Raw genomic sequence first — 18,387 nt, 5'->3', positions numbered from 1 at the left:
ACAACTTGATCTTAGCCTGGTGAGATTAGTGTTGGATTTTGGATCTACTGAACCATAAGATAATAAATGTATATTATTTTAAGGCATGAGTTTGTGATAGTTTGTTACATTATAGCAGGTCATAGAAAAATAATACAAAGAGAAAATATGTGAAGTATTCATGAGAGGAATCATACACAGTGATCTCTAAATGGTTAATGAATATATATGGTCATTCTATAAGGTAAGATATTAAAAATCATTGAAAGTTAAAAAATCTCTAAACATCACAATCAGAAAACCCTGGGCTACTTTTTTTTAAATCACTGTATTATAAAGAGATTAGCTATTATCAAAAGCAGTGAGAATATAAACTATGGTATCTATTCTGAAAACATTTCTAGAATATTTACTATGTGGTAGACACTATTATAGACACTTTAGAAACATTAAATCATTGATCTTCTAACCCCAAGAGATGGTTACTATCGCCATCCCTGTTTTACCAAGAAGATACAGGGTTCACTAGATGCCCAAGAGTATATAGGGAGTAAGTGGTAGAGCCACAAATCAAAGCTAGGGACTCTGGCTCCAGAGTCCATGTTTTAACCACCAGTTATGTTTCTTCTAAAATCATAACCTTATATATTCCCAGTAAGTTGCTTTATACGTTGTTTTCGGCTTAGGCAGAATTTTTCAATTGTATGTTTTCTGAATTATTTTCCCTTTGTATCCATTCAACAATTACTAACCACCTCCTCTAAAGAAATAGATAAAACAATGAGCCTCCCCTTCAAGAACTCACAGTTTAGTGACAAGAGACAGACATGTAAATAGATAATGATAAAATAATATAATATATTCATTCAAGCAAAACCATCTCCTATTCCCTGTCAATGAGTTTCATGATTTAGAAGTAAAGTGCTTAAATAAACAATTGTGATACCTTAAATGCTACAGTAGAAGCACCGAACTGGTGTTAAGAGACATAGAAAAAGGAATATTTGCAGGAACAGGGGTATGGGGGAGACACTGAAGGGTTTGAAGAAGGAGAGCAACAGAGTAACACGCGGAGTTGAGTACTTTAGAAAGATGACTCTAAGTGAGTAGGGAAGAGAGTAGTAAGCCTGAAGGGAGGTAGGGCTGGAAGCCACAGATCTGCTGGGAGATGACTTAAAGTGCAGAGATGATGAGGGCTTGAATTACCGCAATGGCAGCAGAGATTATTAGAAGACAGGGTGAGGTTTGGAGTGGTATTAGAAGACCTTATGGCCAGGGGCCCAGGATATGCCACAGGCCTCCTTGAGAAATAGCAAAAGAGAACAGTGAGAAGTTAGCAATGATGGCTGTGTAAGTAGTAGGCAGAGGAATGGCAAGAGGGAAAATTTCAAGTTTGTGTCTGCTGCCTTTCTAAGTCATTTGGACATTAACCTGGGCAAGCAGAGTCTGGACAAAGTGTTTAAAGTGTACAATCAGATAATGCCAGAAAATAACAGTGCTAGAAAGATGCAATCTAGACTGGAGTGGGGAGAAATCAGTGGCTGAGAAAGGACATAGCACAGAGGTATATTAAAAGAAAACGTTTAATTATAATTTTTTTTATTTTAATGAAATTTAAAAAATTGCATTTCATAAAGAGATTCAAGTTACCCAAAGGAAACATTTCTTGTTACAGTGAACTACTGTTTTTTAGGTTGAAATTGTCAGGGCTCCTGGGTGGCTCAGTGGGTTCAGCATCTGACTCTTGATTTAGGCTCATGTCATTATCTTATAGTTTGTTAGATTGAGCCCTGCATGGGGCTCTGTGCTGACAGTGTGGAGCCTGCTTAGGATTATCTCTCTCCACGCCCCCCCCACCCCCCCCTTTCTCTTTGCCTCTCGGTCATTCATGTGCATGTGCATGGTGCACGCATCCCCTCTCTCTCAAATAAATACACTTAAAAAAAAAAGAAGTTGAATTGTCACCAATAATTATAGCTAGCAATAGCTTATTATGTGGAGGTGCTGTTCTAAGTATTTCACATATAGGGCCTCATTTAATTCTCAAGCATTATTATTAATTCAGTTTATTGTTAAGTGAGATGCACAGAGGTTGAGTAACTTGTCCAGGGTCATCCAGTAACCAGTAAGGGTAGAATTTGAATCCAGACATTGTGACATGAAATCCTGCACTCATTATTATATCACTAAGCATGTTTAGTAAATGCAGACATTCAGGAATTATTTTTACTGTGTTGTGGTTCAAAGCACAAAGAGGCTCTGGACCAGACTGTGTAAGTTCAAATCCTCATTTCACCACTTAACAGCTGTGAGATGAGACATTACACAAGTGACTTCCTCACTCCACAACTGTTTTCCTATCTAAAAATGGGGATAATAATAGTGCATGTCTCCTAGGGCATTTCTGAGGCCTAAATGAGTAAATGCAGAAAAAGTTTAGAGTAGTGCCTAGAACATATTACACATCCCATAAAATTTACCTGTCATTATTAACATTATTCAATCCTAAATGCTGAGAATACTGGTAAGTAATGCTGCACATACTGCATGGCCCCAGTTAAGACCTGCAGTAGGCAGAATAATGGCCCCCAAAATGTCCATGCCCTAATCCCTGGAACCTCTAAATACACCACCAAACAATGGCAAAAGGGACTTGCCAGCTGTGATTAAGGTTATGGACCTTGAGATGGAGAGATTATCCAAGATTATCTAGGTAGCCCAATCTAATTAGATTCTTAAAAGACGGCAATTAGAGAGAGAGCAATGTAAGAAAAGGTAACAGAAATCAGAAGGAGGAGAGGCTTCCAAACCAGCAGTGCTGGCTTTAAAGAGGGAGAGAAATGACCACAACCCAAAGAACACGGATGGCTTACAGAAGCTGGGAACATGTCCTCAGCTGACAGCCAGCAATGAACCAGGAACCTACCACAGCAAGGAATTGAATTTGGCCAACCTGAATGAACAAAACACCAAATTCTTCCCTATACCTTATAGGAAGAAACACAGACCTGTGGATAAACTGATTTTGGCCCAGTGAGATCTGAGATGGACCTGTGACTACAGAACTGTTTGACCATACATTGGTGTGGTTTTGAGCTGCTAACTTTGTGGCAATTGTTACAGCAGCAGTAGTAAACATAAGATCCATGCTTAACTTTTTCTTAAAAGACTCAAAAATATTGATTTAAGAACTATGTAATATGCTAAAATGGATTTAACTTTTTAAAGTCAGCAATTTTAAACTGTTAGGGGCATAAATCAATGTCTCCTTTACATTTCTATTATTAAATTCCTTAGAACCTAAAAGTTCCTGAAAGGCTAGAAGAAAGTCATAAATAAGATGATATTATAATTCTTTTCATCTTCTCTTTATATTTAAAGAAATATTCTATTTTTTTCTTAAGTTCTCACAATTAATGGGTGAATTCATTACACTTTGATTTTTTACTAATACATTTTAAGCCCATAGCCAAATCCTAATAAGAGTCTTCATTAACATGTTGGCAGGGATTTATAAATTCTAGGTTTAAACAATTAACATGCTGAATTTACAGAGGTAAAACACTTACATGCCAAATACACTATGCCTGGGTTATCTAATTTTTCACTGTCTCTGAATTGGTACTCATTAGCTCCAAGAAAGTAAGGGCCATGTCTGGGTGTTCACCTTTATATGAAAACTGCTTAGCAAAACTCCTGGCCCCCAGCAGGATTCTGGTAAATAAATGAATGAAAAACAAATATATTTTTAAAGAAAGTATAGAAAGTGGGAAATAAAGCTTCCCTGAAACCTCAGCTTACTAGCTCCCTGGCAAATTAAAGAGGTATACTATATCTAGAGGTTAAGTGATACAAATTGGAGCTTATTTTAAACATTTTCAACAAAAATCTTACATGTTCTACAGTTTTATATCCTTAATCAGATTCAGTAAACATAATTCAAGTATCTTGATAGCTTGGTACATATATGTATTATTAACAGCTCATGCGATGTTCACATGACATACATAAAGTTCCATGAATTAGAACCTGCTCTGAACATGTCATCCATATTATGGGGGGGGGGGGGGGGGGGAGGGGGAGGGGTGTATGTTTTTCCCATTTCCACAAAAATTCAATGAAGCACAGTGTATCTGCTGGTCTACCTGAGAAGTACAACATGGTTGTCTTCCTTCACAGGTGCTAAATGAAAGCCTTGGTCTTCTTGAAAAAGACTTTCTTATCCTCCAGAACAGCACCATTCAACATAAATATAACACAGGGAACATATGTAATTTTAAATTTTCACACACATTCTCATTTCAACATGTAATCAGCATAAACTGAAACAGTTTACATCCTTTCCTTTTCATACTAGAACCTAGAAATCCCGGGTGCATTTTACACAGACCTCCATTCGACCTACCCACATTTCAGGTGGCTGGGAGCAACTACATTGGCCAACTGCAGCTCTAGAAAAACCTCCCCTCCTATGCCTAAGTGAGCTGCATACCCTGTGAACTTGCAGCTCCTACTCTATCTCATCTGTACTGTTGGTTTATGTGGTAGAAAGGACTTTTTTTTCTTTGTTTTAACTAATTCAGGAAACCATCAACATCCTCCTCCTTAGGACTGTTTTTTTCCGAGATCTCCTTAGTGTATGGAAGACAATAAATATTGCCGGTATAAATGATGTTAAATTGTACACCTTGAATGCAAAGATGAATTTGAACACTATTAAAATCCGTTAATAAACGTTCTTTTGTCCATATTTCATCCTGAGTAATGCCTGTTTCACAAAAAAGTTATTTAAAAAAAAAAATAAAAATCTTTCTTGTAACGCTCCTTTACAGGGTAAGCTCTCCAACATGTAACAATACAGTGGTCGTGGGAGTGTGTGCTCCTGGGGAAGAGAGGCAACAACTGAAACGTACTTAAGACCTACTATGTGCAGGAAGGTTCACCTACCTGTCTTCAGCTAAAGCAAACCCTCCAGCCGAGACATTGCTATCCACACCACAGAATCAGTAGGCAGTGGAAATTCACGCAGCTACACATAACTGCCTGGTGAAGCTCAAAAAATACCTTCCCTCAGGCCCTAGTCTTAGAAAGTCAAACTCAGCTACCCAGGGGTGGGCGACCTCGCCTTTCCGCGGTTCTCAGAGCTCCTGGATGTCTCAGACGGACCCCGCGGTCAGGTGCTCGCTCCCCCCGGGAAAGCGCGAGAGCGTCCGGCCCGCCGGCAGGGCCTCTCGGGCCGCGGCTGCGCAGGACCGACGGCCAACGAGACGGGGTTCCCGGCCTTCCTAAGCCTGCAGGGGTCAACATGCTACCCACCCTCGGCACGCACGCGCCACAAATCTGCCCCAGCCCCGAAGCTGCCGCCCCCGCCCACCCCGTCCCGGGACTTTCCTCCCCAAGAGGCCATCCCGCAGCGAGCCCTCCACCCTGGGCTAGCCAGAGCCCGGCAGGCGCGGAGGCGCCCCGCTGCCACTCGGCGGCGCTTGTCCGGCGGCACGCCGCGGCGTCCGAGGACAGGGAAATCCTGCCCTCGGAGAGCGCCGACTCCTCCGCGGCCTCTTGACACAGCGGTCTCTTCACCCACGAGGCCCCGACCCGGGGCTGACGGGCTCGCGACTGTCCTGCCAATCAGATACGTTTTTCTCCGAATGGCCAGCCGACCAATCACCGCGCGCGGGTGTCTTCTTCGGCTCTTCGGCTCTTCGGCCCTTCGGCCCTTCGGGTCGCCGGCGTTCGCTGTTGCTGGGCCCTCCCCGGCCTTCCGCACCGCTCTAAAGCTTAGTTCTCCTTGTTTAATTTCCTCTTTTTTCTCAGACACTTCCGGGTCCTGCGTCGCTCCGGAAGCCCGCGAGTTCCGGAAGCCTGGGTAATCCAGGTTCTGCTAGCAGAAGTCAGGCTTCCCAGAGAATGTTTCAGAAAAAGTTACGTGGAACGGGGGCGTTTCTCAGACTCGTAAGGTCAGTGTCTGCCGGAGAGAACCGGAGTGCAAACCGGAGGTCTTGGTTACAGCTGGGAGGGCGTGGAGTTTCACGACCTTGTCGCTGTCGCCCTTAGCTTCAGTTTCCCCGTTTATTGGCTTCCTGTCTTCCTGGAAAAAGCAAATCAAAGTGTGATTTTTGGGAAAGGCAATGAAGCAATCCCGAGCTCCTAAAAATGATCTTAGAATCGCACCATTAAAAGGAAAAAAAAATAAAAATAAAAACACTGCTAGACTTGAGTTCCTGTGCCTTCCTCGAGGTGACTAAGACACTTCGAAATCACCGCGCATTTGGCGTTGGTGAGGTTTAATTCCTTATGAATGGCTTAAGAATTATGCATTGTTCAAACTACTTAATATCGGATGGCTCATGTAAAGTGTTATATTTGGTACAAAAATAAGTTGAGTATGCTTAAGTTTCTAACATTTTTGAAAGCCTGTGAACTTAGAACTAGTTTTAATTTTCTTGAGGAAGAGCTGGCTCAAATGTTCTTGCGTAATTGCTTGCAATGAGTTTCTTATATTTAACATTGATTTCTGATAACTGTGAGAATAATTGACATTTTTCTTCTGGTATTTTAAAATAAAAGTCATTGTTTCTTTACTTATTTCTTTAGGTCCCATTCTCTAAAACATCACATTTAGTGAAAGGGCTTTTCACGAGACCAAGTTGTGTTGTTGACTGTTCACATCTAACACGTTCTGGTAGTCTTGATGCCCCTTGAGAATTTTTTACCTTAACAATTTCAAGCAGTTACAGGGAGATTGAGACTTTATCCACACTACAATTTGCAGTCTAAACATCTTCCCCTAATACATTAACTTTAGTTAAACCTGAAAAAAATAAACTTGGGATGGCTAACTTCTTTTTCACTTTATCTTCTCTCTGATCTGCACATATTTTCAATTACTTGTATCCAGAAACATTAGAGTTTAATGATCTTGAGTCAGAAGGAGATTGCAAAGAAAAGAGGTAATGAAATTATTTACAAAGTCAAAAAAAGGGCTTTTATATATACGGAGTATATATTACATATATATATAATATAGATACATATTATAGATACATATGTAATATATAATATGTATCTGTATCTATATCTATATCTGTATTCCCCCCCCTTAAAAAAAAGGAAGAAAATGGAAATAACAGGATATAGTAAAGAGAATGCTAGACTAAGTCAAAAGAATTGAATGCTAGTCCTGACTCTGGTTTTGTTCGACCCACCCTACCTTGTGGTCTTATTCTCTTCATTTTTAGAAATTAGGAGTGTCAGTCAATCTGTGGTTTTAAATCTGTTCTGTAGAATTCCTGTAGAAATTTCCTGGAACCACGCAGGGGAGAAACAAAGCAAGCCGACTCTCAGCCATATTTTACAAGAGCAGCTATTTTATGTGTTGCTTGAAAAAGTGTTTTCTGTTAAGAAAATTAAATTCATGTCTTTGAGGAGATGATCTGCGTTTCCTTCTAGCATTAAGATTCTGTTTCTTAGGGTAGGTATTCATTTGTATCCAAAGTGCATTCATTCGATTTGTACAGTTTTTTAAATAGTAAAAGATAAATTCATGGTTAATTCATTACTGAAAGCCTCGAACCTCTGTGTTGTCTCATTGTTTAGTAAGTACAAATTTCACATTTAATTCTTCATGATCAGAATCATAATTCTTTATTTTTCTCTCTTCATCCTACCCTTGTATTTTAATACCAAATTTTTATGAATAAATTTATGTTTTGAGTCCTAGCCCCGTGTTTTCCTCAGAGCGTCACGTCATTTTAAAGTGTCTTTCTCTCTTGCACTCCACTGTGCTCAGGTTCCTGTTGCACAAGGAAGTGTATGGCATATGCACAATCTTTATTTCTCGACAAAAGTTCTGCTCTGAATCACTTGCTCCTTTTTTTCCTCCCTTGATTATCTTGGGCAACTTAGAAGCAAATTGGATGTCCCCTTTATCTCTTTCCTGTGAAATGACAGCAGTTTCTAAACATTCCAGGTTCCTCTTCAGTTCCTTTGGAATGTGGAAGAAACCTCTGGAGAAAAGCTCTGTCCTGCTCCATTTGCCCCATGTAATCCTGGCACTGCAAATACCCGCACTGTCATTTCTCTACATGGAGGTGGAGGCAGGGAAAAGATGTCTAGCACACACTCTTCTTCCCATTGTGCACTGTTTATCAACTTTTCAACCTTTACCGTCTATAAAATCAAAATGCCCTTTTCTGTGTTGCTTTCTATTCTTTTAATATATTTTCCTTTTTTTTTTTTTTTTTCAGAGCTCTTCCTTCTTAACTGCCTGTCAATAAGGTGAGATAAAATTCCATCCAATCTGTGTTTTCTTCTTATGGTTAAAACAAAAATACCCAAGAGCTGTAGAGTAGTTCTGTTTTGATTATGCATAACCGTTCCCTTCTAGTAATAGATGAATTGGCATTGCCTCTACTTTGCATATAGTGTGTGTTCATAACAGTTAAATGAATGTTCACGCCTCATTTTTTTCACCCACATATTCCCTTTGTTCAGATTTGACTTTCAGTCTCTTTGAATGGTTCTCTGACCACATGTACAGAGTCAGGGAGAGAGAATGTAGACAAGATGCATCCCAGGCAACACAGGCAACTTTACCACGTTCCTTTACTTTCTTTCCCCATTTTACAGTCCTGAGAGCTTGACTAGCAGTCTGGTCTTGTGAATGATCATGAGGGGAAAAAAATTAGCTTTGAGCTCTGCGGGATTGAATCCATACTACTTACTAACTCCCTTTGTGTGTTCCACAGTTTCTCTAGTGTTTACCAGAAATTTCCTGATTGTCAGTCTGACCTTAAACAGGTGCTTAATCTTCTGAAGCCTAACTTTTGTCTTCTTAAGATGGACGTGATAGTACTTACTGTGTGATAAGGATTATATGAGATAATGTAAAGAAAACATAATGCCTTGCATGTAATAGTGTATCACGTGATACTTCTTCCTTTTCCATCGCTAACAATACCTCTTCTGCTTTGTGGATATTTCCATATTGTCTTGAATGCCATAAAATATGCAATTAAACATGTATGCCAGTAATATGAAAGTCATTTAAAATTCTCTTCTTAGGTTCTAAAGCCTTTTTCTAATTTTATAGCATACTAAAGACCTAGTTGCTTCATGTGTTTCATGTGGCTCTTTGTTTATCCTTGGATTGTAATTTCTGCTGTAGTTCATGCCTACACTCTTAATAGTGCTTAGCCTTTAAAATAGCCCTATTTGTATGTCGTGTTGTGCTCCTGAAGTGTTTATGTTCATCTTTTAGGCCCGTCACCACCTTGTCAGTCGAAGACACTAGTTCAGAGCATGGTTCTGCCACTTCTAGGTGTGTGATTTTACACAAGTCAGCAAATCTCTTTCTCTCTGTGCTTCAGTTTCCTTGTTTTAAAACATAAATGATAAAAGAACCTCTTTGATTAATATTGCAAGGATGAAGTTATTTAATATTTATTTTTTCAAAGGATACTTAGCCATGATAGTTCCTTATTAGCACTTGATAACTGGTAAATGGTATATATTTACTACAGTCGTAAACTCATAAATTGGTAGGGAGTATCTTCCATAATGCTTTGCTGGTTTTTTTCTCTATGATAGTGTCTTTGTCTCACATGTTCTGTTTTGATTTCTCTACTTTCTCTAGCCTTTTTCAAACTCATGTCCAACATTACCATTTCCACAGTTGGAAACGGCTGTCCTTTTTTTTTTTTTCTTCCTCTTCCAAACTTTCCTAAAACAGTCCCTATGAGGATTCTAAATAGGTAAACTTTTCATAGTTAATTTTTTAAATTGATTCTTATATCTTTTAACTGCTAGAGAGTATAGTGTGGTAAAATGACTTGTCCAGAGGCACACAGCCTGTTGACGAACCTGGGCTAAAATACAGAACTAATCAGAACCAGTTGAACTCTCTTTCCCCATATTCAGTCAAACATCTGCTCTTTATTTTCACAACATGCTTTCTCTCTTAAAGACTCAGAAGTATCAACTTTCTGAAAGAAAAGATTATGAGTGCCATGCTTCTCTCTTAAAAATGTATTTGTAAAGCTAGGCCAACATATTGGAAATTCTGTTTTAAGGTTTGAAAAAACCAGAGGGAAACTTTTCTGTTTGTTTTAGGTACTTGAATAAGTACATCATAAATATAATAGGGAGAATGCTCAATTGTGTAAGACTCACTGTAGTCTTGAAGATTGTAGTATTTGAGTTGAGTTTCCTTTTCTTTCTGAATTAAAAAAAATATATATATATATGTGTGTGTGTAATGTATAATATGTATATATATGTATATATAGCATATATGTATATATATATAGTGTGTGTGTATATATACATATATATATATGTATATATATATATTCTCATCTGCTAGGGCAAGTTGTTCATCTTTTTGAGCAATTTATGCTATTTTGGAGTTTATCCTTCAGATACATTTTAGAAACATTTTGTTGGGTACTCACTACCACTCCCCAAAAGAAAAATCCTGTTTCGATTTTGATGAGGATTACATTTAAAAGTAATTTAGAAGAATTTAGTGTCCACAACAGAATTTTAAAATTTCACATGTCTTGTCCATACCCCAAAGAGTACAATTGGAATTTGTAGCATTGGATATCTATAAACTATTGAAACTTAGTTTATATTTGATGAAAGAGAGGAACAACAGAATAGTGACAAGTCATTTAGCAAGCCTGTGGCAGAAGTGGGATTTGAACTTCTTGTTGTTGACTTCTAGGCCTATTCACAGTGCCAGAGGTCGCAGTGTCCTAATGGATCTCGGTCATAGCTTTTTCTCTTTTGCTTGTGTTTGAAATGTGCTCTGGGAATCGGTGTCCTGTTAAATCCCTCTTTGATGCATGTCCCACTTATTAGTATTGATTTCAATACAATGGACAGTAAATCTATCTGACTACACAAAGGAAATAAAATAGTAAGGTGTAGGTTCAGAGCTTAAGATCTCCAGTTATAGGACTTTATTCACATAACCTCATAATATGAAACCATTCATTTAAAATTTTTTCAAACCTAAAAGGAAAAATGAATGTATTGTCTCATCCATTTTGATTACTAGAACCTTTGGGATAGAGTGGCAGTGACATTGTCATACTAAAAATTAGTTGATTGTTGTGGATCTGGGAAAGGATGGCCTGGCAGTGGTTGCACAGATGGTTTGATACCTTAGAGATTACTTGGGAATCACATGTTTCTGCTGACAGAGTTTACAGGACTGTAAATTTAAATGTAGAATTTTTGTAGGCAGCATGCATTGACAAATATGCCTAATGGTAATACATCTAGTACTGAGAGTCTCGGAACAGGTCAATAATAATGTGTATATTGATAGCAGCAATGTAGGAGATGTTACTTGGTATTATAGCTAAAAATCCATGTTATCCCCTTAATCATAATTACATTAATATTGACAAGCCCTTGACAATACCCACATTATTATTGATAGATTTCTGTCAATAACATGTTTTAAATAAAATATATTCATTCATAATTTGTACTATACTCAATGAAAGCTCTGAAATACATCCTGGAAAATTCTTCCTTCTTTAGTGAGATGCAATCATTTGATTTGGGTTTGGAATGTGATATAGATGACAAAGTTTTATTTGGGGGAATGGAAAGCATAAAAGGAAAAGAGTAGTTATTTAAGGGATAAGCTCTTAGTAATGAATTTCGGGTTTTTTTCTTTTTTCTGTGAAAGAAAAGCAGTGTGACTTGTCTAGTGATAAAATGTTAGCAGGAGACCTTTTTAATAGTTTTTAGTGTTAGATCATTTTGTCTTTTTTTTTTTTAGATCATTTTGTCTTAAACATATGTATGTGACAGGTTAATCACACTAACCTGTAGATGCTATACTTTGCCTTGAGCGTCTTTTTCACATACTCTTAACATAGTAGTGTCCTTCACTAGACCCATATTGTTTAGTGCCAATTATACTTCTAATTATTTTTAAAAGTCTCTTTGCATGACCATAAATATATCCCCCTGGTTGGCCCTTTAGATCTTAAATTAGTATGGTTTGGGAGGTGGGGATTGGGAAGGGAGTTATAGAATTGTGTATTAGAAGAATGAAATTTCATGTAGAATAGGAAAAGGTATTGCCTGTTTTTAGCATTTTGGAAAAATCAATTTGAATTAAATCTGATGGTGTTTGTTTCAATGCTGAACAATCCCAGCTTTAAAAAAAAAAAAAAAAAAAGATTGTTTTGTACTTTTTTTTAAACTATTCAAGTTGGAGCCTACTTTTGAGAACCTAGATACTAAACTACAAAACCCAATAATATGGGGATTGTTAAACCTTACTTAAATTAAATTCCTGAAATAGACTGGCTATTAGTTAGGAGTGGATGGCAATCACTATACCAGAGTCAGGAAGGTATTGGTTTACCAAAAAAGGATTGGGGTTTTTTGATTCAAAAATGCAGGGGTGCTATAATCTTCTTTTGATTTTCATTAGTTCTTAACTTTCATTACTTTAGTTCATTACTTTAAGTTGTTCAGAAAGTTATTAACACCTCAGTTAAGTGCCTTGCATTGTTGCAGGAATCCTAGAACTGGTCTTCATGAACTGCAGCCTTCATTTTCTTCAGTCTTATTGAATTCTGCTATCAGAGTAATCTTTTAAAAATATATCTTGTTATATCTCTTCTCTTCAATGATTATTCATGTTTATGAAATCATTGCAGTTTCCTTAAAGTGGGCTTTTTGCAGTGGGTTAACTCTTCAGCCAGTCTGTCCTGTCAGCTTGTTGTGCTTAGTCACAGCACATGATTTGATTCTTTGCTTGTAGGTAACAAGCACAGCACAGTGATGGGAATTAAATAACCACGGATGCAGCTCACGTTGGAACCCATCCCAATATCTCCCAGATAAACTATGGCCATGTTTCATGGCTTGCACATTTCTGGGGTTTGCACACAACCTGTTCTTGTGTCTTAAATGACCTTTTTTTCTTTTCTGCCTGGAGAGTTTTGTGATCCTTCACATTTCAAGATTCATTCTTTGCTTCAGAGATCAATGGCTAGTCCTGATCATAGTAGCATCCTATTTCTTTAAAAATGATTGACTAAAAGGAAGTTAACTGAGAGTTAAATTTTTGGATTGAATTCCTGGTACCTAGGAAATTGCCTGGCATTTGGTAAGTGCTCAAAAAATGTTGGTTAAATTGAGCCACTTGTCAGAGAATTAGGATTCACTAAAACACTCTCCTTACATTATATTGAGAATAACTTTATGTGACTTTTACAGGTATTTATGACATTTTGCAATGCTTCACACCTGTTATGAACAATTAATGTTGTACAGCAGTGGAGGGAAGAGGATTCATTCTATAGTCAGATTAATTGAATTTCTAGTTATTTCTGTTTTATCAGTTTCTTCTACTCCAGGGCCTTCCCCTTCTCTAAAGCCAACATTCTAGAATAACTGTATCTGCGCAAAAAGGGAAACAAAAGGAAGAGGAATGGAATGTCACATGTTGGTGATGAACTAAGGTTGGATGCCCATCTGGACTGCCTGTACCATGTCCTATTCAGCAAAGCACCCTAGGGTCAGATAATCAGTGTGCATTCCTGAAGTTTTCTTACTTCCAAATGACAGGCATTACCATATTGATGAGGGTTAAATAACCAAGGGAGAGGGTCCTGCTGGGACCCATCCCCATTCTCTCAGAATTCCTCCTCCATCATCTCCTTTTAGATGAGATACAAGAGTGTGATGAGTTCCACTGAACCATGTCCCTGCCCTTTCTCGCCTAGCCCCCATACACGTACACATCATAGTGATGTCAGGTTCACTATTTAACTGCCACAATTATATTTTAATTTTGTAGTCAGTATTTCCTGGAAAAAAAAAAAATCCCTTTACCACAGGTTGATTGAGGCATTAGTATGAGTAATAATGAAGATTTCAGTCTTTTGAAATAAATTTGCCAAAAACAACTCAGAGTCTTTTTCTTCTTATGCCCATCCCTAGCCAAAGAAGCAATAATATAGTAATAATAATACTTTCCAGTTTCCAAACCACTTTCATAACATTATCTGGTTTAATCTCAACAACTTTGCGTGGTAGCTGTTATTTCCAACTTTGTGAAGAATCCGAGGGTAATGACTTTTTTTTTAAGATCACATAGCAAGTAAGTGACAAAGCTGGAACTTGAGCTCAGGTCTGATTGGTTTTAAATCTGCTTTTTTCTACTCTGTCACAGTTGCCTAAATAGGAATGTAGAGCATAGGGAGGGTTATTCCACTTGAACTTACTATGGTGTGTAACGGACAGTGTCTGTTCTATGTTTACAACTAAAAGAAGTCACAAAAATGACTAAAATGTTGGAAAGTAAAACCTGAAACAAAAAAATAGAGAAATTATTCATCTGGAAAAGCAAAGGCTGAAGAACAGTTTAATGATAGTCTTTTGGTCCATTACGTAGGGAGGAGATCGAGCCCAGCTGTTCTTAATCTACAATGAGGCCAGGCCTGGGGAGAAAAAGAGGAAAGGGGGAAAAAAAAGTTAAACTGTAACAGAAGGGATAAGAAAGAATTTTTCGATAATAAGGATTGTTAAATATTGGATTGGTTAGAGAGTGTGTTAAGTCTCCTTTTCTGGCAGCCATTAAAAATTCCTGTCTTTGCTAAATGTTAAGTATGATTCCTCCAGAAATGAGGTATTTGAAATAGATGATTCTTCTGAGAAACCACTCCCTCTGACCAGTTTTTCACTAAATATAAGTAAGGAACCTGAACAGAGAAGGCTCCCTTCACCATCCAGTTCATCTAGATGCTTTCCTACAGTATTCAGTCAGTACACTCATTAACTACCAAGCTACTCATTCCATTGCACATAGATTCAACAAATATTTATTGAGCAGCTACAATGAGCCCATCTTTGTGGTAAACTCTATAATTAATAACGTACTCATCAACCACAATGCAGAACTGATGATGACTCTAGTATTTAAAGCTACATAAATGGGCACAACCGGTCCTCCAACGTAAGCCATAGATTTCATCTGATACTCAACTGAAAAAAATAATCGATCCAGTCCAGTTTTGGGGGTGTGAGAGATGTAAGAGGAGGGAACTGGTAGTGTGGACTTATATCCATGTACAGTAAGGTCAGAGCTTTTCAAGGGTTATTTGACAATAAGAGAGCTTCCCTTATCTTGCTGACCACAGAAGGTGAAATCTGGGGAAGATGCAGAGTTTAGCCACTATTATATAGTAGTCACATTTGCCATATGCCCACATACCATGGATGATTGTAGAATTTTGCATGAGGAAAACTTAGCTAGAAATCAGTCGCTTTGTAGGTGGTGGGTGCTTTGAGCAAAAAGTATAAGATAAGGCACTTTTCCTTAACTGGTTCAGGGAAAGAAGATGCACTGACATGACTGAAATTACAGGACAGGTGGTTGAGGGCTCGAGTGGCACAGACCATCGCTGCCAGAGTTGAAGGTGGTGATAATAGGAGTTGGAGATAGTTTTGAAAGTTTCACAAAAAATGTTGAAATAGAGTTGGAATGTGAAGGGCAGAGAGTTGAGGGCAGTGGGGATAGTTGGGAGAAAAGGTAAGTGTATAGGGGCCTGAGAAAAGGCAGAGAGTCAGGACTGAAGGATGGCATGGAATTAAAGAGCTGGAGACACAATTGACTAGGTTAGGTCTGAGAAGTTTGTACTTTATTCCAGAGGTAATGATGAGGTGAGAAACCGGTGATTTGGTAAGTGTAGGCAAATACACTTTTGGTTTTGCTTACGGGTTTTTTTTTTTAAAGTTCTAGTTTCTTTCCTCAATTACATAACTGATGTAAGTTAGAAAATTTGTAAACTGCAGAAAAAAGTGAAAAAAATCTTACTGATGATTTTTTGCATGAATTTTGGAATTCTTTTTCTACTGAGATAACTTCGAAGTGTTATATATATTCTCTTTGAGGACCTGTGATATCATATACCTCTGTTCCTAACCTAGTTGTCTGTTTACTTGCTTGCCACCCTTGCTAGACCTTGGTTAGGGTCCTGAAGTGAGAATAAGGATTTAAAAAAAAAAAATTTTTTTTTAAGTTTATTTTTTTATTTTGAGAGAGAGAGAGAGAGGGGGAGAGAGAATGAATGAATCCCAAGCAGGCTCCTCACTGTCAGCACAGAGCCCAATGCAGGCGTTGAACCCACAAACCGGTGAGATCATGACCTCAGCCGAAATCAAGAGTTGGACACTTAACCAACTGAGCCACCCAGGCACCCTAGGATGGTTTTTTATCTCTGCATCCCAAGCACCTAGCAGGTCTAGGATATATCGATGGTCATAAGAGTGTGTGATCTCTATTCTCACAAGGTCTACTTTCACCAAAGAAAGGGAAAGCCAGGCGCCTGGGTGGCGCAGTCGGTTAAGCGTCCGACTTCAGCCAGGTCACGATCTCGCGGTCCGTGAGTTCGAGCCCCGCGTCAGGCTCTGGTCAGGCTCTGGGCTGATGGCTCCGAGCCTGGAGCCTGTTTCCAATTCTGTGTCTCCCTCTCTCTCTGCCCCTCCCCCGTTCATGCTCTGTCTCTCTCTGTCCCAAAAATAAATTAAAAAAACGTTGAAAAAAAAAATTTAAAAAAAAAAAAAAAAAAAAAAAAAAAAAAAGAAAGGGAAAGCCAAAGACCGTGCAGGATTTCTAATATCCACTGTGGATGTAGAAATGAGAACTAAACAGAAATGATGAAAGGGCAGGCAGGCAGCACGGCGCCATATGGATGATAGATGTGCCAGAAAAATCACGAAGTTTGCTTTGGAATGGACCAGCCCACTCATTCTCAACATCACCAGGAAACTGGTTAGAAATGCAAATTCTTGGCTCTCGTTCCAAGCCTACTGAATCGGAAACTCTGGAACTGAGACACTGTAGTCTAAGAAGTACAAGCAATCATGATAAACACTCAAGTGTGGAAACCACTAGCAGAGAAGAACAGTGAGACTACAGGACTGATGTGAAGACCACAGTATAGGAAGATTGGAAGCCCACAGATGTGTGTGATGTCAGTGAACATAACCATTGAACAGCCATGGTAGCTGGAACAGGAAAACTAGGACAGTAAGATTATGTTGTTACAAAGAAAGCTGAGTATGTTGTAAATGGACAGGATCTACTGATCTTGTTTAGTTCACTGCCTTCCTGATCTTAGCATTTAGGTAGAGCAGGTAGATTTAAAATAGATTAGTCCTAGGAGAGGGACCCCACATTCAAAATCTACACTCAGATTGTCTCTCCTATATCTCCACACACCTGCCTACAAACTCTAGCTGTCTCATCGGAGCCTCAGATCTCTAAAACTACTGTGGTCATTACCTTTCCCTTCAAACCTGTATCACTGCTTGTGTTTCCTATTTCAGCAAATTGGGTTATCATCCACTCAGTTCAGTTATTCTTGGCTTATTTCTCCCTAAATCGTGTCAGTTCTGCCTCTTCGTAGCTTTAAAGATACCTATTTTTCTCCAGCCCTGCTGATATCTTTATAATTTAGACCATCATTATTTTCTCATTGATCACTTTAATAATCATTTAACAGTCATCTTAACTGGTCTCTAAGCCTCAAGTCTTTTCACCCTCAAATCTATTGTGAATATGGCCAGAACAGGCTGTCACAAATGCACATTTGATTAGTTCTTTTCTAAAAACTCTCCAGTGACATAAAATAAACATGAACATAAAATAATGTTGATAAAATACAGCTTCCCCAACTTGGCTATTAGGGGCTTTACCACTGGTCTCCTGTTTCCTTTCCAGCCTGTTGTCCTTGCACCTTCAGGCCTTGCAGCTGCTCACCCTTTCCTTGGAATGCCATTCTCACCGTTCTCTACCAATCTGACACTGCTAGTCCTTCAGGTAGCCACTTAGATAGTACCTCTCCACGAAGCCTTCTCCGACCTCCTGAGGTCTAGTGTTAAGAATAATGCCTTGAATTTCCCCTTGCGTATCCCTCGTTGCACCTATTATTGCCTGTTTATTATTTTATATAGTGCATTCTTCCCCGCCCCCCACCACACTACATTGTAGTCTCCGCAAGGGTTGAGACTGTGTCAGTTCTACCATTACATCACAAGCTCTGACACATTAACTGGCAAATAGCAGATGTACAACAACCATGTTGAAATAAGTAGTAATCAACAATCTGGATATGGCTGTTTGAAATCATTTTGAAGGCTAATGGGTAGGAATTTGTCTTTTCTATCCTTCACCTACCCCTGACTTTATCCTATTCATCTAGCATGTGTAGCTTACATCCTGTGTACTGGGCACTGTGCAAGTTGTGAAGATTCAGCTGTGACAAGATTCAATCTTTGCAACAGGCTTTATCCTTTAGTGGAGGAAATAGTTTTAAAGTAGTGTGTGTATAGTACATAAAGGCCAAGAAGGTGAAAGAACAGAGTGCT

At 38.6% G+C, this 18,387-nt stretch overlaps 1 protein-coding gene and 1 long non-coding RNA gene across 8 annotated transcripts in view; one reads left to right on the top strand and one right to left on the bottom strand.

Annotated features, from left to right (window-relative positions):
• Positions 1-5,173, bottom strand: part of LOC131495100 (uncharacterized) — a 189,927-nt gene extending 184,754 nt beyond the window's left edge. Inside the window, exon 1 of the long non-coding RNA XR_009253762.1 lies at positions 4,927-5,173. This is a non-coding gene — a long non-coding RNA (uncharacterized LOC131495100). The remainder of the gene's footprint in view (positions 1-4,926) is intronic.
• Positions 5,174-5,778: 605 nt separating this feature from the next.
• PEX2 (peroxisomal biogenesis factor 2) overlaps positions 5,779-18,387 on the top strand; it is a 116,851-nt gene continuing 104,242 nt past the window's right edge. For 3 of the 7 annotated variants that reach the window (XR_009253755.1, XR_009253756.1, XR_009253754.1), the window contains exons 1-2: positions 5,810-5,936; positions 8,226-8,256. Coding sequence is in view for 1 of the 7 variants with exons in the window: in XM_058699896.1 (XP_058555879.1) it covers positions 9,280-9,298 (19 nt within the window). In the remaining 6 variants the exon portion in view is untranslated. Of the gene's footprint in view, positions 5,937-8,225; positions 8,257-9,274; positions 9,299-16,702; positions 16,992-18,387 lie in introns of those variants that run through there. The other 4 variants (XM_058699897.1, XM_058699898.1, XM_058699896.1 and 1 more) reach the window with 4 other exon arrangements.

Source organism: Neofelis nebulosa, chromosome 14 (assembly GCF_028018385.1).
Source record: "Neofelis nebulosa isolate mNeoNeb1 chromosome 14, mNeoNeb1.pri, whole genome shotgun sequence".
Classification (NCBI taxonomy): Eukaryota; Metazoa; Chordata; class Mammalia; order Carnivora; family Felidae; genus Neofelis; species Neofelis nebulosa.
This window is presented reverse-complemented; position numbering and strand designations above follow the sequence as displayed.